The 22,450-nt window shown below is 35.1% G+C and overlaps 1 protein-coding gene across 1 annotated transcript in view; it reads left to right on the forward strand.

The window, feature by feature from the left end:
• The window catches only part of CWC22 (CWC22 spliceosome associated protein homolog), a 32,797-nt gene extending 10,766 nt beyond the window's left edge, over positions 1-22,031 (forward strand). The window contains exons 13-19 of the mRNA XM_050900008.1: positions 989-1,049; positions 13,949-14,026; positions 15,189-15,341; positions 16,293-16,420; positions 17,388-17,489; positions 17,598-17,797; positions 21,195-22,031. Coding sequence (XP_050755965.1) covers positions 989-1,049; positions 13,949-14,026; positions 15,189-15,341; positions 16,293-16,420; positions 17,388-17,489; positions 17,598-17,797; positions 21,195-21,781 — 1,309 coding nt within the window. The 3' untranslated portion in view covers positions 21,782-22,031. The remainder of the gene's footprint in view (positions 1-988; positions 1,050-13,948; positions 14,027-15,188; positions 15,342-16,292; positions 16,421-17,387; positions 17,490-17,597; positions 17,798-21,194) is intronic.
• The last annotated feature ends 419 nt before the right edge of the window (positions 22,032-22,450 follow it).

The raw sequence follows: 22,450 nt of genomic DNA on the forward strand, positions 1-22,450 counted from the left end.
TTTTCTGAGTGAACAAAAGTCAGTGATCTTCAGATTATACAGCATCTTAAGAATTTCTGAAAAAAAATGCGTGTCACACTTAAAGTAGAGATGCTGTAGAGCTTCTCCACTTCTGAGAGTAAGGAGTTCTGCAGGGTGGTACTCTTTAGGCCTGTTGCCATCTGCATTGTTTGGAAAATAAGTATACAGATACCAACCCTGAAGTGTACTGTAGTTGTATTCATCTTGAGAATGAAATCCCCTTGCATTACATGGCACAGCTAATCAAAATGTGGTATAACTCCTGTGTCGCCTGGGTGAAAGGAGAGATTAATCTGTTGCATGCCACTCAATTCCATCATTAAAAGTAGGCATGGCCCACAATGTTGTGCAGGTCTGAACCTGCGTGAGGAGTGAGATAATGTAGTTGTGATAGTGATCATTAGACATATGAATTAATAACATACTGAGATGTATGAAAGGCTCTTATATTTCTCAAAGTTACTGTTCAATACTTTCTTGCTATACATAAGTTTGTTCATCTTGTACTTGGGGGGGGAGGTACTTACTGGTAGCTAAAGGCTTTCAATATGCAAGAACGAGAGTGCAGAGTGTGGTATATAGTGCTTTTGGAGCTTATGTACAGTGCTTGCATTTCAGTGTTTTTCGGGATGTGCAAAACGAGCTCACATGTTTGTGTGTTGCTAAGTTTTGTAAGATGATGTAATAGTAATAATGACGTGAGTCATCTTGTTTTCAGATTGTCTGCAAATGTAATGACTTCAGATTAATTTTCAGATGTAAACTCATGAAATGCAAAATGTTTATTAAAAAAACCCACAACAAAAAAACCCAACAAAACAAACAGCTTTCTGAATGTTAATGAGATACTTTATTTCAAAACAGTTGAAGTTTCAGCACCAACAATCAATATTAATGTAATTCTGAAACGCTTTTAGTGTAGCGTATATTGCACAGATAATGAGAAGTATTTTTTCTATTATTGCAGCTTAGACTTTGAGGAATGTGCTCACAAATTGCTGAAGATGGACTTTCCCGAAAGTCAGACTGTAAGCCTTGCTTCTTACTCTTTTTTGTTACTAACATTATTAAGAAATAGTACTATGGTAGTATCTAGAATACTTACTCTTGTCCTGGGACCTAGTTTGTATAGCAAGCAGATGAACGAGAGTGATTCCTTACAGCTGTTGTTCCTCAAAATGAGTCTTAGAACTCTTAGAGCAAACAGGCTGATACATATTTCATAAGACATTTGTCTTATGCAATTGCTCCTTCCTGTCAAGCAGTTCAAAGGTTTGTTGGTTGGGCTGTTGAAACGTTTATCCTGTGACGAAAGTAGTGTAGCATGGCAGTCATTCTCAGAGCTCTGTCTCTGAAAGAACTCAGAGTTGAAGAACATATTTGCAGGGAGCTGTAGACTTTATCAGTGGGCCTTGAAATTTGGCATAGTGCTAGAAGAATGCATTGTTTTGTTGCTTTCACAGTCCTCTTTGCATAATAGTGTATTGAATTAAAGCAGTTGTAAGTATGATTGCTTTGTTGTAATCTTTGAGATCATCAGACAAAATCGGTTTTGTGTTCAGACACTGCGTGTAAGATCAATATAATTGCTATGTTTTCAAGTAAAGAAAACTGTCCTTCAGCTAGTACTTATACTAGATCCTAGTAGAATGTAAATACCCATCTAATTATATAAACAGCTTTTCAGTCAGCTGTAAGCTATCATCATGAGAGTTGCACTTGAGAGAGCTGTTAACTTTCTTGTGTCTTTAATTATCACTATTCTGTTTTATTTGAAACAATGTGTGCAGAAGTAACCTTATTAGTATAATAGTAACTAGTAGGTGGAGATCTGGGCTACAGTTAGGTGTTCTCTGAAAACTTGGTTTAATCTAGTAATCAGAAATTGGTTTGCCTATTATTTTTTCAGTTCTTGTACTATATTGTTACTAAGCAATTTACATGGAAGTAAACTAAGAATTCAGATGATTGTTGTGTATTTTCTTACGTAATTCTTTAATTCTGTGCATGAAATGCAATACTAAGCATTCATAGGATTATGCTTCTCAGTGAAGCATAACCTGAAGAATTCTAAAGGGGAAAAAATCCTGTTTTCCAGCAAATCAATTCAGCTATAAAGAATAGAGAGAACAATCTAGAATATACGTGCTAATCATACAACGGAGGTATAACTTGTGTAACACTGCTTGTTAGATAACCGCTCAGAGAACTACTTAACTGTTGGTATTTAATACCATCGCAGTCTCTGTCAACTACTAACTATTCTGTGGGCAAGATCTACTCAGAAAAAATAAATTTAATGGAGGAAGAAAAAAACCTAACCCATTGGTCAGAGTCTTAGGCGCATTAAAAAAAGTAGATTTTCTTTCACCGCTTTATTTGGTGTTTTTGAGATTTGACTTAATATTTGCTGCCAGGTTATTTTCTTTTGCTTTCTGTGAATCCTTTGCTTGCTGCAAGTAAAAATAACCAGACATACAGAGATGAATTTAAGGTGTTACTTTTCATATACTTTATGGGGTGCTAATTTACTGAATATGAGTCTTTGTATTACATAATCCTATGAAGGGCTTTATTTCTGTCTCAGCTTTGAGAAACTTTATATTCCCCTATCAATCACAAATTAAAAATACATGAATGTTACTGTATGCAAAAATAAATGTGCAAACATGTTTTTCTTTTTTCCTGCTGCACTGCAAACACAAAAATTGTTACTCCTAATTTTGTAGGAAAGCTCTCAGAGCAACTCCCAGGTCTAGTTTTGAGACTTAAGAAAGTGTGTGTAAATTTGAATATATATGGAACTGTTGGGAATCAATTAAATACAATGCTAACTAATTTAGAGTACAGTAGCTTTGTGACCAGCAGCCCCATAATCTCTGAAATGTTTCCACTGACCTTCATGTCTCTTTAGAGAACAAATGATTGGAGGAAACAAAATATGATATCCCACTAGCTGTCTAGTCAAGTCTCTAGACAATATTACTTTGTTCCCTTAACATGTCATTCCAACAGATTCTTTCCTGTCACTTTGTGCTTTGGAAAATGTGTAAAATTCACTAAGCATCACAGTTTTTAATATTAAAATTTATAGTGTTCTTTGAAAATGACTACATTTAGATGAATAAGAATTTATGTATTTGAATATTACAGTTTGTGGTGCTTAGATAATTTATTTTGGTTAGCACACCACCCTATTAAAAAGAGAGGAATCTGAGGTAATGTAGTTATGATTCAGCTGTAATTGCTATAAATGAAATGCTTTTAAAATAAATGCAGTAGTGTTATTTTTGGCATTTTGTGTGTGTGTGCAAGTGTATATCTATCTGAAGTGATAAAAATAAATCAGTATCAACCTATGATTCAGTACTAGTTGTAGGAATTATTACAATTCAAGGTTCAAAACTGCTGTAAAACTGCATCTTCTTATCACATGAGGCATCTTCTTTGTGCTGATTTCTTTGTTTCCGGAGTAATCATCATTACTTTTCACCTCTCCTTAATCAAAGATGTGAGAGCTTTGACCTGCTCATTGTATAGACTTACAGCTCCTAAGGAGTGTTTATGGGGGCAAAAAGAAAAAAACCCGAGGTGTCCTGATCAGTGTGAGAGTAGAAAGAACAACTAGATACAGACAATAAAATTATTCAAGGATTTATGGGGCTTGAGTCTGTCCATGTGGATAAAAAACTGAGTGCATTCAGCAGGAAATTTCTGGTTGAATTAACTGCCAGTTTCTAAACAAGGAAAATCATCTTTTATTCTTTCAAGTTAATATCTTCTGATTGAACCCTTTATTGAATTGATTCCCACTGCCTTCATTATCAAAGCAAACCACACGATTTTTTTTTTTAGCCATAAAGCACTTTTTTTTGTCTGTTTTACTGAAAGCTTCAGCAACCTATATTGCAGGATGTTATGTCTTTATCTATAATTTCTTTGCATCTTATGATTCAAAGCTTTAACCAATCTTGAGAAATTCCTGAAATGTTTGCTAACTCTTGGGTGAATCTCCAAAGTTAGTTTATGCTTGTAAGAAAATTGCTATTTAGATCGAGTGTAGGAGAGGTGATAATGTCATGGTTGGTTGTTTCTTACAGTGAAGACCCTGTAGGTAAGAGCTTATTCTCTATGCCAACTCCTGCTGTGAGTGGCGGTTATCATGAGAAGCAGGTACTAGAGTGTTTTACTGAAGTATTGTTTAATGCAGTTTCTATTCCTTAAAAATCAGGTGAAACTTAAAATTCTCATTACAAAATTTTTGTTCAAATTAAGTCTAATTTTACAGTAACTTCGTGTTTTCCTTCTGGAAGGCTTTACTTAATAAAACCATCTTTAATTCTGTCATTAGGACTGTTTTCCACAGGTTTTAAATAATGAATTGTCAATTAAATCCAATCTAAAAACTGGTAAGAATATTCAAAACCTAAAGACAGACATGAACAACAGTTTTGAGACTAATATAGTCTTAACGACTTTCTTGCAGGTTAATTGTTCTGGAAATCTTTATGTACAGAGATTTTTGGTGTGATTTAGCAGGGCTGAGTTCAGGAATATATTTCGCAGTTTTTATCAGTGGTTGAATTATCAGATTATCGTGTCATGTTAACTGCTGTGCAACACAAGTATTTGTATGCTTAATACCAGTAATGGATCTGTTGCACAGCTCTTGACTTGCGGAAAGAGGATTAAGGTTCAGATGGATAATCTACAGAATAGAACAACATAATACTGCTTTTTGGCATTGCAATTTAGTATTGGGTGCTGAGGGGAATGTCGGTAGTCTTTTTTTTTTTATTTACTAGCCTAAAATTGTTGTGTTCTGACTTGAGATGAACACATTTTTCATTTTGCCATGAACTGAAATGCTGCTTTTTTCAGAAGTGAATGATGCTGTTAAACAGAAACATCCATCTTCCATTTCCCATCTGATTTGCATGCAGTTAATTTTTAGTCTCCAGCTGTATATTCTCCTCCCTCAAAATACTTATTTCTGTCTCCTCATCCTTTATTTTTTCCCACATCCCTTTTTTTTAGGTGAAAACTTTGCTTACTACAGTGTCCTATTTTTCTTTCTCTAGAAAACACTTTTTCTTTTCACAGTTTTCTTTTCCAGGTTCACAAGCTCAGTTTTCACTTCCAGTTTTCCAGTTTTTCTTTTTTCCTTGACTCTTTCTCATTCATTTATTTTTGCTCCAGGATTCTGGAAATACCTGCTGCTTGTACCTGGACTTTGTCTCTAAACTGTCTTCCTGATTACACGTGATCTGTTTCTCGACCTTTTTTTTTTAGATGACTCCAGCATGTTCAATGTTGTTTTCTGTGTCAAAGGGCCCTTCTTTAGCCATTAAAAATTAAATCTTCTAAAATGCATAATTTTCTTCTGTATTTTATTGATCTTTGATAGATGTAAGCAATGTGCTTCCTTGTTTCTCTATCTTTTGTCCTTTTTTAACCTTTCAGGTTTCTTCTGTCTGTATCCTTTTTTGGCATGGCATAGTTACCTTAAATGAGCAAAAATGTTACTCCTCTGTGGTTTTACATGGTCTGTTTAATATAAATGTCCGGAAGCCATTTCAAAACTTTTCTGTCACAGATTTTCTTCCTGATCCTTTTTCACGCTGTCTTCCATATTACAGATTTTCAAGATCCCCCTGTGCATGATGTTTTGTAGATCCTCTCTTGTTCTATCACTGTCTTTCTTAAAAAAAAAAAAAAATCTTGTAACTTTTCTCAGTTCTATTATGATGATTTTTCCTAAATCTATTACTAAAAGCCTGTTCAAATTAATTTTGTTTTCCCTGTTACTCTGTTTCTTACGACTTCAGCAGGTTCAATGGTATTGCTGTCTTCCTGCTTCTGATTTTTTTTAATTATCCCCCCCCCCCCCCTCCTTTGTTTCTGACCTCTTTTCTGAATTTTTGTCTAGGTATGAAAACCTTTTAAATTTTACTTCTTTATCTCTTGTGTTGATATCCATCCCCACTTGAGGAGTAGGTTTCAAGTGGACTCTTGCTAAACTAGCATGCCTCTGCTTCCTTTATTTCAGATCTGTGAATGTTGTTACTGTAACTCAGATATGAAGACAATTGTATGCATCTCCTGTGCATTGGGACTTTCTTGTTCCCTCATACTCTTCCAAGTGGATTCTTAAGCTTTAACAAAGGGGTTTATTGCTTTTTTTTTTTGTTGATTTGACTCACTTTGGTATCTTAGTTCTGCTTTTCTGCATTAGGCGGTAGTATTTAAGTATGTCAAATACTCGGAATTTAATTCTCATGTGTTGGTTTCTGATTATTTTTTTAAGGAAAAAGAAATTCAAATAGTTGAAATTCTTCCTTTTCTCAGTAAATTTAATAGGAGGCAGCTTGCTTTTCTTGATGTTATTTAGACCCAACTGAAGCCTGCAGATCAAAAGTTGAAAAGCTTTGTTGTAGCCTGTACTACAGCCTGTGAGAAGCTGTTCTAAACAAGCCTTACAGTTGCTTCTTTGGGCATATGTTCAGTCTTGGCAGAGCACACTATTTCTCTTTTTTAAAAAGTACTGTTAGTATCTGAGTTAAAGCTGCATTAATCCCATGCATTACCAAAGAAGAAAATTTAAATAAATTAAAACTGTAGTTAGAGGAGTATGGTATTACTAGTTGTTCTGGCTTCTGAACTGAGAAAAGCAAGCAAACAAGCCCAACTAAAATGTCAGAAACAGGCTTTTTACTTTATGCTTTCCCTTAACAGATTTTTGTTGCCTTTGTTCTTGGAGGAGTACATTTCAGTTTCTGTTATTTTTAGTTGAAAGAAAAGGAGTTGAGGATCCGCACAGTAATACAAATCTAGACAGGAGTGACAACTACTTAGCTAGAGAACTGATCCTTCTTTAGGAAAACATATATGAGGGATATAGATTTTTCTTTTTTTTTTGAAAGATGCTCCTGCCTACAGAATACTTAATTTTAAAAGGTTCTTAGCATCATTCAAGCTGAGAGCAGAAAGGGAAATGTCTTACCTTGTTGTCCAGTCTCCCTCAAGGGGGGGAGGGAGGGGCGGGGATGACCAACCAAAAAAAGAACGAACCATACATTGTTCTTGCTTTTTGAAAATGTGCCTAAAGCAGATTGGCTTTTAGGCTTTTGTTCCTTTTTTTAGTTGTGATGAGAACTAAACTTGTATACAAAAATGCTTGGAACTCTACTAAATTAAATTAGAGCCTTTTCTATAAGAATATCTGCCCCTCAATGGAGTTATCCCAGACAAAAGTAATGGGTCACAGGATTTTTTTTTTTTTTTTACTTGAAAAGAGAAAAGTTATTGTAGGCACAGCCTTCTTGAAAGCATTATGTATGCCTTTGACACATTTTCATTTTTACAGGATGGTGTCACACTTGCTCGAAACAGTCCTAGTTGGAGGGGTGAGGGTGTCAGTGTCTCTCTTGTGCTATTTATGCATCGAGTCTTGAAGATAACAGAAGTATTTATTTTGATTTGACATTCAGTGAGAATGTAGTCCAGGAAACTGGTATAGAGTGGGATGGTCTAAAGCTGATAATTATGTTCCGATCAAGTTGATGATTTCTTAGATTCATTGGTTTCCTTTGTTACTGTAGGGCATTGCAACTGATTGGTTTGGCAATTGCACCATGATTAGTTTACAGACTTGCTACTGCCTGTAAAAGGGGATCATCCTCAAGTAGATTTCCTGTCTTTTGAAGCAGGACTTTTTGTGGGCCTGAGATGCTGAATCAATCTGAATTCTCATAATTTACAATTAAAAAAAAAAAAAAGTACGTACCAGTAACTCTGACATTGAGGTTAAAAGTATGTTTAATTGGAGTTCTCTTAATGCATAAACTTCCTTTATTTCCCTGCTTCTTTTGTTGTTGTTAATGTCTGGAAGTATAAGTCTAATGACATCGATACACCTAATTTTCTGAACCATATACTATTTTAGCCTGGGCTATCATAGCATTTAGTTCAAATGTTTCATTAAATTTAACTGTACTTCTTTTTCAAATACGTTGCCTTAAACCTGCAAGTTCCATCGAAATCAGAATGATCTTATTCTCAAACTGCTCATCTGAACATCAGCCTGGCTCAAGGCATTAGTTATCTTAGCTTCCAGATGTTTTAGTATGATAAATAACAGTAAAATAAGAATGTATTATATATTATATAAAATATAATATGTAATTAATATATTTTTAAAAATCTTAATTCTTTAAAAACATTGATAACTGAATGTTTGTAATATATTTCAAAACTTTGGAAAGAAGCTGGCCCTCAGCCTGATTTCCTTTGTGTTGAAAAGGACTGTGTGCTTACAGCTGTTTCCTAATCCAAGGGGCAGTAACTAATCCCTACCTAGAGGGCATAGTTTCTTAAACTGTTTGGCTATCTCTTTGACCTGTATGATCCTGGGAATACTTTTGACAGTCCATCAATTTACAGGGTGTTTGTTCAGTACATAAGATACATAGGTTAGCTTATATGGCTTGTGAATTATATCTTTAAAATGGAAATAATATATTTGATGCTAGAGGTGTGTAGATAACAAGTTGAAAAGCAATCTGAGGTCTGTTCCTCAGGGGTCTTCAAAAGGTATTGAAGAAAGAAAAGAATTATTAGTGTTATCAGTAGCCTTGACTTTGAGGTGGGTCCACACTCCCACTAGAAATTTGACTTTGACATTTTTTAACTCAAAGTGTTGATTTGTATACTTGTTTATATTATGTTACTGTCTGGCCATTTTACACTGATCAAAGTTTTTACAAATTGCATAGTGTTTTTGACCTGGCTTTCACACATGTAGGAGCCTCAGAAGACTACAACATCAAAAAAAACCCCACCTGCTTCTGAACACTCTATAGTTTGTCTATCAAAATTTTATATCCTAGGTCTTACTTCTTCAGTGGCTTTAGCTTATGTAACATACAGTGCCGTTAACATCAGTGTAATCCCTGAAGATATAGAACATCAGGAAATGCACATATAGGTGCAGAATTGGGATATTGAGTTAAAATTTGGAAAGACCCATTAGTGGAACCAGTATACCCTCTTTCATTCTCTCCAGTTAGTAATGGAGATTACATATTTAAAATTGAAAACAGTTTCTAAATAGTTCGGTAGGTATGAATGAACTAGTTGCTTTGGCTGACCTGAAATTTCTTTAATGACCTGAAGGATGGAATAGGGGTTAGTCTTAATAGGCTTGTGGATCGCACAAAGGGGCTGAGCTTTGACAGGAGAAATCATCTAAACATATAGATGGATTATTCAAAATATCACTTGAAATAATTAGTAATGGATTAAAAGAGCTCTTTTAAGCCATACCTATAAGCATGAAGTCCCAGAAACACAACTTAAGTTTTAAAAAGTACTTCTTTAAATACATGATATCTATTAGATAAGATTATTTTAAGCATATGATCGTAACTTCTAATGAGTTTAAATTTTTCAGCTCTTACTGATCTTTTCTACCAGAAAATAATTTTTTTAAAAATCTAAGACTGCTTTTCAACTATCTTGAGTGCTTAAAGCTTAACTGTATTTTTTGGAAAATAGGCTGCATGTGCTTTATAAATGTGGCAGGGGATATTTATGTTAAAGTATTTCCAATAAGCATAAAATAAAGTCTTCTAAAATTGCATATCTTTATGACATTAAAGATACTAATGAGGTAAAAATAGCCAGTTTCATTATAATTGGGAAGCTCATTGCCTTTTCTGTGTATGTTGTGATATGTGTTGATGTCTACAAAATGTAGGTATAGAAGACATACAGAATTACACTGTATTTATGTGTTACTGATAACAGGCGTTAGCTAGAATTCTGACTAGACTTTGATCTTCCAAACACGTATGTATGTATTTAACCTAAGGAGATGGAATTGCTCAGATTACCTCAGTGGCATCACTTAGTTTTAAGTTTTGCATGTGTAGCCTTGAAGTGGAAGGGAAGCAGATACTGTGAGGCTTTAATGTATTATTTCACCAGACTCTTGTGCATGTGTGTGTGTTGCAAACTTGTAGCAGCATGATTAAAAATATCTATCCTTATATCCAGTTAATGATTCCTGTGTAAAATGTTGTAGCTCTGATTTGTGCAGGATTTTGATAACCATGTTCAGCTTTAAGCATACGTTGCTCTAAACATAAAACAAGCTGAGGTAAAAAATGGTAAATAAAGGGACAATAAAAGTTGAGAGACCATTAGCTGACCAAACATGGGACAGACCTGGAGACAGTATAGTAGCTGCTGAAAGCACTGCATATAGTTTGCCAAGAGGCCACCTGCTACTGAAACACCTTCTGTGGCTTTGCCAGCTTTGGCTCTAAGTGGTAATTCAATGAATAAAGAAGAGAAAGAGGAGAGATGCTGGAAAAAATAGGCACATGTGATGGTTACACACATAAAACATGCAGCAGTAGGGAAAGCTTTAAGGTAGTAAGTGGAAGTAAAAAATGCTTCAGCTGAAATAAAAGAGGAAAAAGGAAAAATGTAGCATCTGTAAAAGCAGTGCAAGCGTATAAAATGCAAGTCACTAATTTCACATAATTCCAATTTCATATTGATTTAAACCAACCTATGTCCTTTACTAGATTTGCTTCCAGCAAATCAATTCCTTGAGTTCCTTGTATCATTGTAGAAACCGAGTGCTGGCATTGATAGTTTTATATTTTAAGAAGCCACATTAGCTTACAGGGTGGGGATGTCTCATGATTGCTTCAGCCTGTGTATGCAATGGATGGAACAGAGCTGTGTGGCTGGCAAGGGAGGGGAGGTGGAAATTGCATCGCTTCCAGCAAGGGAGGGGAGAGGGAGACCTCCTCTCAGAGGCAGCCTGTGGGGCAGCTCCAAAATTGCAGCCTTAGCTGAATGCAAATCTTAAAGAAAAGAAAGAGCAAAAAATAAGGGAAGAAATGGGAAAAAAGTGTACTAACTGTAAAAAGGAACCCACGATCAGAAGGAAGTGAGAAAGCCGAGTTGCTTTAGCTCTTCTATCTGCAGTGAACATAGCCTTTGTGTGAAGCTGAGAGAATACAGAGTGGGCAGGGTGTGCTTGTTTTTTTTAAATGATGAAGCTGGGGAAAAAAGCGAGTCCGATTTTTCTGTATTTTCCTAGTTTACCCTTTAGCATCTTTAAATGTATGATGCTACTTGCTGTGTTAGGTTGAGCCATGGTCCATCTAAACCATTATCCTGTTTGGGTAAGAGCTAGTAGGAAATGTTTAGGGAGAACTGTAAGACATGCAGTGTGTTTAGAGGGAGCTTTCTCCTTATCTTCTGTCTCTAGCAGTTTTGGGAAGTGCCATTTTTTTCCATGATACAATAATGAATTAAAGATCTTTACAAAAGATTGTTCACCTGGGATATTTTCAAAGCGTTTTACTTCATGATTGGATAGCTATACATACCTTCTTACCTAAGCTGAACAGTCACTTGTTGAGCATTGTATGAAAACTGTTGAACAACACAGTATATAAATTGCCTGTAAAACTGGGAAACAAACCCATTGCGTTCTTTAAAGCAAGCGATGGACTAAAAATCACAGGCTCTTCCTGCCATAAACATCACCAGAAGTGTTATCATTGGGAGTACAGAAATTAGTTAACTAACCTTTAAAGCTATAAATGAAGCTAGAATTGCCATGTGAACTTGTCACATCTCTCAAACAATTAAGTCATTTTAAAGTTTGTTAATTTTTAGTCTGGAAGACAGTCACTCTAGACCTAACCTCGAGTTGTTTAGATAACAGTAGCAAGAATGTCTTTGTGGGCAAATCTATTTTCATGCGTGTGGTTATTCAAGATACCGTTCTAGAAATCATTGTAATATTTAATTAAAATGTTGAAATACTTAATTACTGTAAACCACAGGGGACACCAATGTTGTAATTGCATTTAAGATGAGGCAGAAAAGTAATTTGTTTTTCAAGTCTTGCTGACGTTATTAGCAGTGGCATCAGCACTTTACCCTTTTTATTGTTTAAAAACTGATTAACTGCAGCATTACTGTAAAACAGGATAATATAAAAAGTTAATATGCATTTTAATACATCACACTAACACAGTGTGACAGTGTTGAAAGGAATGCCTTTAAACACATCTGTAAGTTTGTTTGATACGTTACTGCCTTGTTATTTGGAGGGGGTATTTTTTTCATGTTCAGCATGGTTGGCTTTTTATTTGGTTTGAGTTTTTATGATGGGCAAAGTGTTTCTTTTCAGAATACATGCTTGGAGGAATGGCACAAGTGGGAGAATATGAAATCTGGTATATGTTACAGTAAACTAGTGTAAGATGTAAAGAGGACAAAATACTTGAAATTATCCAATATTTTTAATGGGAGTGTTGTTATTAGTTTAAAGGGAAATTAAACTAATTGTAAAAGATAGATGACTGACAGCTGAAAACCTATTTGGGAATGTCATAAATTGATTTATGCGATGGAGTTGGTCTTATGAGAAAATAATAATAAAAAAAGTTAATGGGGAAAAACTGCAGTCCTGTTTAAGCACCATGTATTTCATGGCTCTTAATTTATATAAAAATGTTTGCTTCACTTGTCTTAATTAATGTTTCAAAATGTGCCCTAAACCAGTTCATAGCTGTATGACAATCTGCAACTTACATAGTAGGTCAGAGGAATAAGTTTGTTTTTAAACTCGTGTATACTTACTTGCCTAAATCACTGCAGGGCTCTGGTCCTAGAGGCGAGGTACAAAGCAGAATCCACCCATGTGTGTTTCCCTCTGGTTTTTGGTTTGGTGTGTGTGAAAGAATAGGAGGAGGTAGTTGCCAGAGGGTGATTCAGTAATGATCTTGGGGTGATGGTATTGGGGAACAAGGAGAAAGGGAGCCAGACTTTACAGCCAGTGTATTCCAAAAAGACTGGGACTAACTGTTCTAGATAGTTAGTATCAATGGAAGGAGAGCATCTTCTGCGGGACTGCTGTAGCTGGTGCTTACATCCATGACCACCATGGAGACAGGGAAAAATGGAAGGCAGGCTGTCAGTGATGGGGGATGCACAAAAGTTTTGGGAGGCTAATCTAGCTAGGCTTCCTCTGCTCCTTCCTAGCCAAGAAGGAGAGATGCTTTTCTAGAGGGTGATTCAGAACATGAGCCTAAACAACCTTCTTTAGAAAAGTTCCTCTCACTCTCTTGGTTATAGAGGAAGTCTAGGCATATCGACCTCCCAAGGCTGAGTTTAGTCTTTCTGAATGTCACCCTCAGGCCTCTCTGCTGAAGCAGTTGCAGTGAAACACTGCCTTCCAGTTGCTTATGGTAAGCAGAGCTTGTCATGAAAATTATGGCTGAATAATTAAAGATGTTAGTATATACCAAAATCTACAGATAGTTCTGATTTTGGAAATATGCTGCTAAGCATGCACATTATATTTGAGTTTCCAAATGGCTTGTCTGTAAGCCATTTTGACGTTTGGAAGTTGCGAAGAATCTTCATTTTCTATAAATGCAGGGATTTGTGCTATTTAAAAAAAAAACAAAACAACAATCAAAACAAAAAAAAAGCCCAAACAACAAACAAACAAAAAAACAGAATCACAAAAAAGCACCTTCAAAACCTTCCCTTTTTATCTTATACCTCCTTTTTGCACTGTGGTAAAGTCAGTTTGTAAATTAGTTTTGACCTTCTTTGGTTAGATGTACAATGTGTTAACTCATAAATTTTAGCTTAAGCAGAAGAAGAAATTTGAATGGCAGAAGTTCATATTCATGTGCCAGATAATTTCTAAAACATGAGAAATTTGGAAAACTACTGATGTTGCCAATGAAGTTTTATGTAAATGCTTTTGTTTCAAAGCTTGCATCCATGTAATATTTCTTCAATATTTTGGTACTTAGTAATGATGGTTTTTTGCTGCTACAGTGAATTTACCTGGAGAAATATTTTTTTTCTTGTCTTAAACCAGAAAGAACTCTGCAATATGATACTTGACTGCTGTGCTCAGCAAAGAACATATGAGAAATTCTTTGGGTTACTAGCAGGGGTGAGTTCTGTTTTCAGATTTTACACTTTATGGTAGATAATATCACTGGTTTACCCTATTTTTTGTGCATGTCAAACTTAAGTTTTAATGGATAAATAAAACTAATAGTCTTTTTATCATTCTGAAAATAGTTATATTAGTTGATTGGTTGTATTAGTGGACTGAATTAATATTTTGATTGTAGTAAGCATAGTGAATGCAGAATGAGAGAACTCATTTTCTCTTTATATTGTTGCTTTTTTTGCCTCCCTCTTTTCTCATTATGGTAGAACAATAAATCAGTGGCAAAGGAATGGTACTAAAAAAAGGTAAAAGTATTATGAGTTACCAGAAAATATCCTTTTTGCAGTGCTGAAGATGAATTTTGGAGATGCTTGTCTTTTAGGCTTCGTTGAAAGCTGCTTAGTCAGTTTTATTTAGAGCACAAGACTGAATACTTACTGTCCTGGGGTTGTGGGTGGGGTTTTTGTTTGTTTGTTTTTCAGTAAATGCTAGCTCTTTGGTTTTGTGTAACTAATTGCTAATTTAGTTGCAGTTATTTCTGAGTTAAGTTTTCCCTATCTATGATATTGATAGATCTGACTAGTTAAGATAAAATACTTGCCTTCTCAAGGGAGCAAGTTATGCAGAAAGGGAGTGGTTTTTTCCATTTGTATTTTTTATCCAGTATTTGAGGAAGTACTTCTGCTGACGGTCAGTTACAAAGCACTAACCATATGCATCTAGATGTTCAGTAGAATATAAATGTTAATTTCCATGTTCTTTGGAATGTTTATGTCCAAAATGTCTTACCTCTGTGTTCCCTGCTGCCTCTCAAATTTTAAATACTCATTCAATGATGTCATGAAAAAAAGTTACATTTGATGGGGTTACATCAAGTGAAAATACTGGATGTTCGGAAGTAAAAGAAATTGCTGGATAACTTGCTGTAGTTCAAAATTGGTAATTACTACTTTGCAATGCAGATAAGTTTCTTGTTCTGACAAACCGCTGAAAGCGATGAAACGTATCCATTTGAAGGTATTTTCTCCTCCTCCAAGCATTATTTAAAAGGAAAATCTTGCAGTAAATATTTGCACCATTAGGTCACATATATGTAGGTTATTTGCTTGTTTAATATTTTGTTTAATCTGGTTGTTTAAATTGTACAATGTTGTCTCAGCGTTTCTGCATGTTAAAAAAAGAATATATGGAATCCTTTGAAGCTATTTTCAAAGAGCAATATGATACTATTCATCGTTTGGAAACGAACAAACTGAGGAACGTTGCCAAGATGTTTGCTCATCTACTGTACACCGATTCCATTCCCTGGAGTGTAAGTAAAAAAAGGCTATTGTCCTAGATTTCTTTTTCAATAATTAATCTCCCGTATTCAGAAATAATATATAGTATATTAGTTTTAGTATTTATTCTACAATTTGGAACTACTTGTATTTGTAGCAAACTGGATTATTTTAAGTATCTTCTCAGACACTGTTGAACAATTCTGTGTTGCTCCATCTCCTCTTTCTGCCTCCTGTGCATCGTCATCCTCCCTCCCCATTCCGAAGTAGTTGATTTAAGCTGTTATTTTATGGAGCTCAGCTGGAATTGGTTGATTAAAATGTACTTTTTTTAGGATTTTGAACTTTTAATCAGCAATGTAAATAGCAGAAATGTCTCTAAAAAAAGCCTAAAGAAACCTTTTAAAATTATCTTTATATATTAAATTTAAAGTTTTATAGAATTATAAGAAATATAAAAATACTGCTATTTTGTGATTTAACTGCCAAATAAAAGCAATCTTGCGTTCTGAGATATTATTATATAACATTAAAAATGAAGAAATAAATATCAAGGTAACTTCTCTTTTCATACTGTTTTATTCTTGTTTCACAGCCTAGTCTAATTGTCATTCTTCAGGCACACACAAGTCAGTCCAAATATTTCACCTCTTTAGAACTTAAGTCCCAAATCTTTAACTTCCCAGAAGTTCACAGACCTGATTTTCTCTTATGGAGCTTTCCTGGATGAAATAAATCCTTAAAGAATTATTAGCATAAATATGATTAGAAACTGCTCCCAGGTGGTAGAAAAGAATTTTTGAGGAAGAAAGTCTTGACTAGGAATTACACGGTTTATGTTCTTGGGGGGAGGGCAGTGTTAAAAAAAAAAAAAAATCAGTCTTTATTAGTTATTTCAGGAGCACAAAAGTTTTTAAGATAAATAAAAGAATGTATGTTTAAACTTAAGTTTTTTTTCTAAATATGTTTCTAAATATTTTCAGGTCCTTGAATGTATAATACTGAGTGAAGAAACTACCACATCCTCCAGTAGAATTTTTGTCAAAATATTCTTTCAGGAACTCAGTGAATATATGGGACTTCCTAATCTAAATGCAAGATTAAAAGATGAGTAAGTTGAAATTTTACTTTCAAAACTGTAAATCTAATTAGTTTCTTTATCTGAAAAAGTACAAATAAGAACTTTGTTTTCAAGTTCAACCAAGACTGCAGTTCTGTAGCTGGAGTACTTCAAGAATAAGTTCATGTATAGATTTAGTCATTGCAGAGAGTCCCATTAAGCTGAGTGTGTTACCACCAATTTGGGTTCAAGTATGTGCATGACTGTTTGCAAGATGTATCTTACATTTTTTTCTCCAATGATATTCAGCTTGAATAAGAATTTTCCAAGTGCACGTCTATTTTTGTGTATTGTCAGCTATATAGCTGTTTAATAAATGTTTCTTTTTCTGACAAAACTTAGAAAAAAGCACATAACTGTTAATAACAGTCTTTCTAGGATTGGTTGCTTATCCTTAAGTGTAGTGTAAATAACACATTCTTTTAAGCCTGTATGTGATTGAATGCGTTGCATTCTGGCAATGTTCCTTGCAGTTGCTTGAGCTATTTGCTGTAAGTTGGGATTTCTTCTGTGTATGATGAAGAATTTAGTAGATGCTTTAGCTCATGTAAACTTAAACTTGAAACTATACTTAGAGCCCTGTTTGGGATTTCAGCATAGGTACCTAGATCTTTGAACTTCTTGGTCAACAAGTATTGTCCTTTGCTATCACAGGCTACTGTGGTTTCACAAGACTCTTCAGGGCTTCACAAAATCAGGCTTTCTGTTGCCATAATCTGACAGTATGTATGTAATTCTGTGTGTGAAGAAGATTTTTTTCATAAAAGAGCAAGTTTTCAAATAGCATTTTGATCAGATACATCACAGATATAAACAATGAAAGTATTGAAAAGTGCATGAAGAGAAAAGTTTTGCTGTCCTATGGAGATCCGTACAGTTTCTTTTTCAGTTTATTAATGTCAATGAGAATTAGTGCTAAGCTGGCATGGTGTTTAATTTAGATGTTTGTTTCCATCAGAACATTGCAGCCTTTCTTTGAGGGATTATTGCCTCGGGATAACCCAAGAAACACTCGCTTTGCCATCAATTTCTTCACTTCTATTGGCCTTGGAGGACTAACGTGAGGAACACTTTTCTGATTTGATATTTACTTTCCTTCTCTCTCCTCCCCCCTGCCAAAAAAGGAAAAAAAAATTTGAAAACTCCCCCCCTTTTTTTTGTTAATTAGGGATGAGTTACGGGAGCATCTTAAAAATGCACCAAAGATGATAATGACACAGAAACAAGATGTTGAGTCATCAGATTCCTCTTCATCTTCAGAGACAGACTCTTCCTCAGATTCTGATTCTGACAGCAGCAGTAGTAGTAGCTCAGAGTCATCCAGCAGCAGTGACTCCTCATCTAGCAGTGACAACAGCAGTGACTCAGGTACTTAAACATGAGCTATAACTATGTACTTCTCTCTTATTTACTTCTATATACTTATCTAGTTCTATTCTATATATAGTTGTTTTAAGGAAAAACTAGCTATAGACAGTGTTAGTTTCTCTGCTTTAAAAAACTAACCAATTTTTTTAAACTTACAAGTTTTAAAATATTAAATATTGCTCATGGAAATTTTATTTTAGAATTTAGAAAAACTGAGTTCCATTTCTAGATACTTAAATATCTGAGGAGCATTGTTTTGTAGATTACTTTTTTACACAGTTGATACCTGTTGCACAGTACTATCATTTCAGTTTCGTTGGAGGATGGAGGGATTAGAGTCATTCCCTGTCAATATCTCTGTGGGATGCTTACTGGTGAACTGTAGAGACTAATGTCTAAAACTCTCTTTTTGCTTGGCTTGATTGAGTGAGTTTGATACTACTTGTGTCCTTCCTTGTAAATATGTGCTTCTTCATGGGTCAGAAATGACATTGTTCAGGTCTAGCAGTGTGTTTAAATTTTATCCTCCTTCAGAGTCTCCATTTCTAATTCCTCTTCCTCAGGAAGAGTTTGTGTGGTGATATAGCGAAGGTTCTTGTCTGTAGAGAAATCTCCAAGGAAGAATTAGCTTTTGCTGACAACTTAGTATTTTGTAGTTTTATGCATTATAATTAGTGTTTAACATCTTATACCATCCTGCTGATGTAGAACCTTCTATTTGATGTGAAGTGTCATAAACATTGCTTAATCTATGAAGTACATGCTAGCATGAGTTTGTGTGTGCAGTCTCCCCCATTGTATATAACATGAGCAGATGATAACACAGCATGACTTTCTATAGTAGAGAAGCTTGCTGATTCAAAGTTAATTTGATTCATTACATGCTTTTGAAATGAAAATGTTAATAAAATAAAAGCAGTGTGAACTGCTCACGCTTTGGAAATGCGTTTTTGTTCTCCATTGCAATCTTGCTGTACAAAGTCTGATTTGTGTGTCATCGCATTAATCGCATTAATGACGACAAAGCACTAGAGGAGGGCGCAGTTAAACAGGGTCAGAGAAGGCATTGGTTCAGCAAAGAGCCAGATGGCTCCTGCATAGACAGCTGCAGCTCTGCTGAACTGCTTGATAGGAACCAGAGAGGTAAGTCCTTAGTGACAAACCAACTGAGTCTGCAGTCTGCTAGTATGAACACTTTATTTTTCTAAGTTTAGGACCTTCCCTTTTACTACTTGTCCTTTCTCCATTCAGGAACACATTCATTAAAACTTGCATTTTTATATCTTTGCAGCCTGGTTTCACTTTTTTTTTCCCCCCTGGTCCTTGTGTACTTAGATACAGTGGTCAGAACACTAATTGGAGATAACTGTATTCTTTAATGGTAAACTTGGTTCAGGTCCGTTACTGGTTATAACTCCAAGTCTTCCTCTATTTGCAGCTTTTTAAATCTTTAAAATAACTTGGTAGAGTTTAAAGGCATTTTTCAGAGGAATGTGCTACAGTATTTCAGTGTTTTTAACAGTGCAGTGTGTAAGAGAAAATAGAAAAACTGCTGATTAGAAATGGAGAAATTGAGTATACAGCTAAATTAGAGATTACTGTCTTACTGACAGTTAATGTGTGGAACTTCACCAGTTAGCTCAGCTCGGCACTGCTCTGGAGAGGTCAACCAAAACAGGTCCAGCAGAGGACGAAATTTGTCTGTTATCAAAGCAGCTTGTTCTTTTGTATTTACTTTCATAGGTCTTTTTCTGCATTCTAGTGGATGTGAAATAATAGGGAAAACACTGTTTAAAAAACTTAATGTATTAAAATCTGTCTGAATTGATCCATCATTGCGTTTTATCGGAATACCAGGAAGCCTTAGTTCAGACATGAGACTAGCCAGCTGGTGTAGAATTCAGATATTTGATGTACTTTAAATCAGTTTATGGCTGTGATATTTTCAAAAGGTGATTAGAAACAGTTAGCTGATATGATACTATAGTTCATACAATAAGGTGAATTAATAGTTGTTCTAAATGGCTGTTACTGATAAATACTGTCGAGTGACATCTAGAGGTTCCTTACAAAGAGCAAACAGGAAGAGTAAGGCCTCTTCCACTGAGATGAGCACTACTGTGTATTTAGAAATAAAGAAGTTAGTTTTAATCTTAAATTGTTTACAAAGCTGTCACTCTTTCTCCTGAAAATGAGCCAAAGGGCCATTGTTATGTTGCTGCAGTACCACTATCTCAAGCCATTTCAGCATGTCTCTGTTTCCTCATAGGATAGTGCTGGCGATTTTTCCCCATCTGCTGTTTTTAATCTCCATTGACTGATAAGCTTTTCCAGGAAGTAATTGGAAAAGTTAATGATTTTAAGAGACTGGATGGTCTGGGAAAGGTGATCTTTCTAAAAAAAAAAAAATTATTTGTGAGAGTGCTTTGATGTATGACTTTACAGCCTATGCCTGGTCCTTTTGTATCAAGTCAACAAGAGGACGATGATGGGTAGAGGTTCTCAAAAGGCAGGCATGACTTGCAGGTAGCTAAAGGATAAAAGCCCTGCTGATGGACACTCGTGAGTGGCAGCCACATCTACAAATTTGAGTTGTTCCCTCTTAAGCAATTAACTGGGTGGGAGGGGGAGAGGCAAGGTTGTTGGAGTTTTGTCAGTACATAGAAATTCAAATCTTTTCAAATATGAAAGCACATCTTACGTAACCAAAAAATTCTTGGATCAACAGGTTTGCAGATCTTATGTCAGATTCCCATTTAGTGAGTTACTCTATTTTAACACTGATACGACTGCTTAGTAAGGTTTTGCATTCAAGTGCAGGTTTGTTGGGGTTTTTGTAAGTTGAGGAAGAAGTTTCTTTTTAGTTTGAGCTGCATCATGTTCTCAATACCTGTATAGGCATTGTAAATGGGATGAAATGCAGAAGGTTATTCCCTAATTTCTTATTTGTATGCTCTTAAGGTTTTGGGGTGATGCGTTGTGACCTTGCTTTTTGTTAACGTGAGGTTCTTGTGTTAGTAACAATGGAGTTACTGAGAAATAGTGAAGCTTAGAGGAAAAATGGAGAGTAGTCTCGGGCTTGATAGTGAGTTCACGCTTTTATGGAGAATTTCTCCTTATGTAAAATAAAAAGCCTGTAATGCAGACAGACATTTAAAAATGATCAGTACCTGCTCAATTAAAGAATGGGTGAATTTTCCCCCATTGCATGAGACACTCAGTTGGGGGTGAGGGGGAGCAATAAAATCAAAGCACATTATTTTGAAACCTTTGTCCAGATACCCACAAAAGTTTTCTGACAAAAAAATAACTCTCTAGAACTTTCTATGTAGTTTAACAAGTTCAGCGTAATACATTAAAATGCAACCTTATTCCCATAATTTTGTTACAATTTCAGATGTTCCTAAAGCCAAAAGAAAGAGAATGCAAAAGAAAAATAGAGAATCTGATAAAGTTTCCAGGAAAAAACAAGAAAGGAAAAGGAAATCCCTTGAAAAGAAAATGGGAAGGAGGCAGCAAGAGGAAAGAAGTGATACTGAGAGCAAATCAGAAAGAAATCACCGAAATGTGAGAGAATCACACAGGAGAGATGACGTATCAAAATATCATCACAGAGATGAGTCCAATGGCAGAGACAGTTACCATAGTGGGAAGGATAGGAACCATGAAAGAAGTAAGGATCTAGAAAATAAACACAGTAATTCAAAACCGAAGAAAGCAGAGAGAAGAGCTTCTTTGTCTGATGATGAAAATTACAGACACTGGAGCAAAGATAATGGACATCGCAGTAGAAAAAGAGAAAGAACAAAATCTGGAGAGAGAGCCCGTAATAATTCAAGTCCGAGAGAGGAGGAACAGGAAGACCGATACAGAAATGGTTCAGAAAAACACCGAGAGAAGTACAACCGTTATTCTGAGCAGTACAGAGAACCCAGAAAGAATGAGGACAGACGAAGGGAGAATTCCCCACACAGACGAAAATAATACCTAACCAGAGTTTGAAATAAATGTGCATTTCTGAGCTGTTAAAACTGTATTTTAAAATCTATTACTGAACTTCTTTAAAAAAAATTTTGTACAAAGTGATAGTTTGCATTTGTAAATTTTATCAGACTTTTTCAAATTTTCAGTACCACTTTTTTATAACTTTGCATTGAGTCTTTCTGTTAAATTCTTCCTTTGAAAAGACGAAGCTGTTTATTTTGTGAATAAAACCGTTAAGATCTCAGCGAAATGGGTGTTTTTGTCACTTAGTTTTCAAGTATTTGTAATTGTAACTTTATAGTCTAAAAAACATTGCTTTTTAACTTTGCTTGTTAACTGAAAGTCAGATACTGAGGCTAGGGTGATAATGAGATTGATTTTTTGAAAAGATTCAGATTACAATGTGAATGTTACATGAGAAGGCTTTACAAAAATTTTCAAACATCAGCATGAGTGCTTCAGGCATTCTATAGCTGTGTATTCTTTTCAACTTCGCAAACATAAAAGCAGGTTTGACCAAAATTTTCAGGAAATACTTCGGTTGATTTTTTTTCTTCAAGAGTTAAAAATTGGAAAAGCAATATTGCTGTTTTAAATGTCACATTTGAAAGTGTGTCAACTTGTTCTGTTACTTTTCACAATGTTTTTTAATATTGTAACATCCTGAGC

This window comes from Gymnogyps californianus, chromosome 7 (assembly GCF_018139145.2).
Source record: "Gymnogyps californianus isolate 813 chromosome 7, ASM1813914v2, whole genome shotgun sequence".
NCBI classification, from domain to species: Eukaryota; Metazoa; Chordata; class Aves; order Accipitriformes; family Cathartidae; genus Gymnogyps; species Gymnogyps californianus.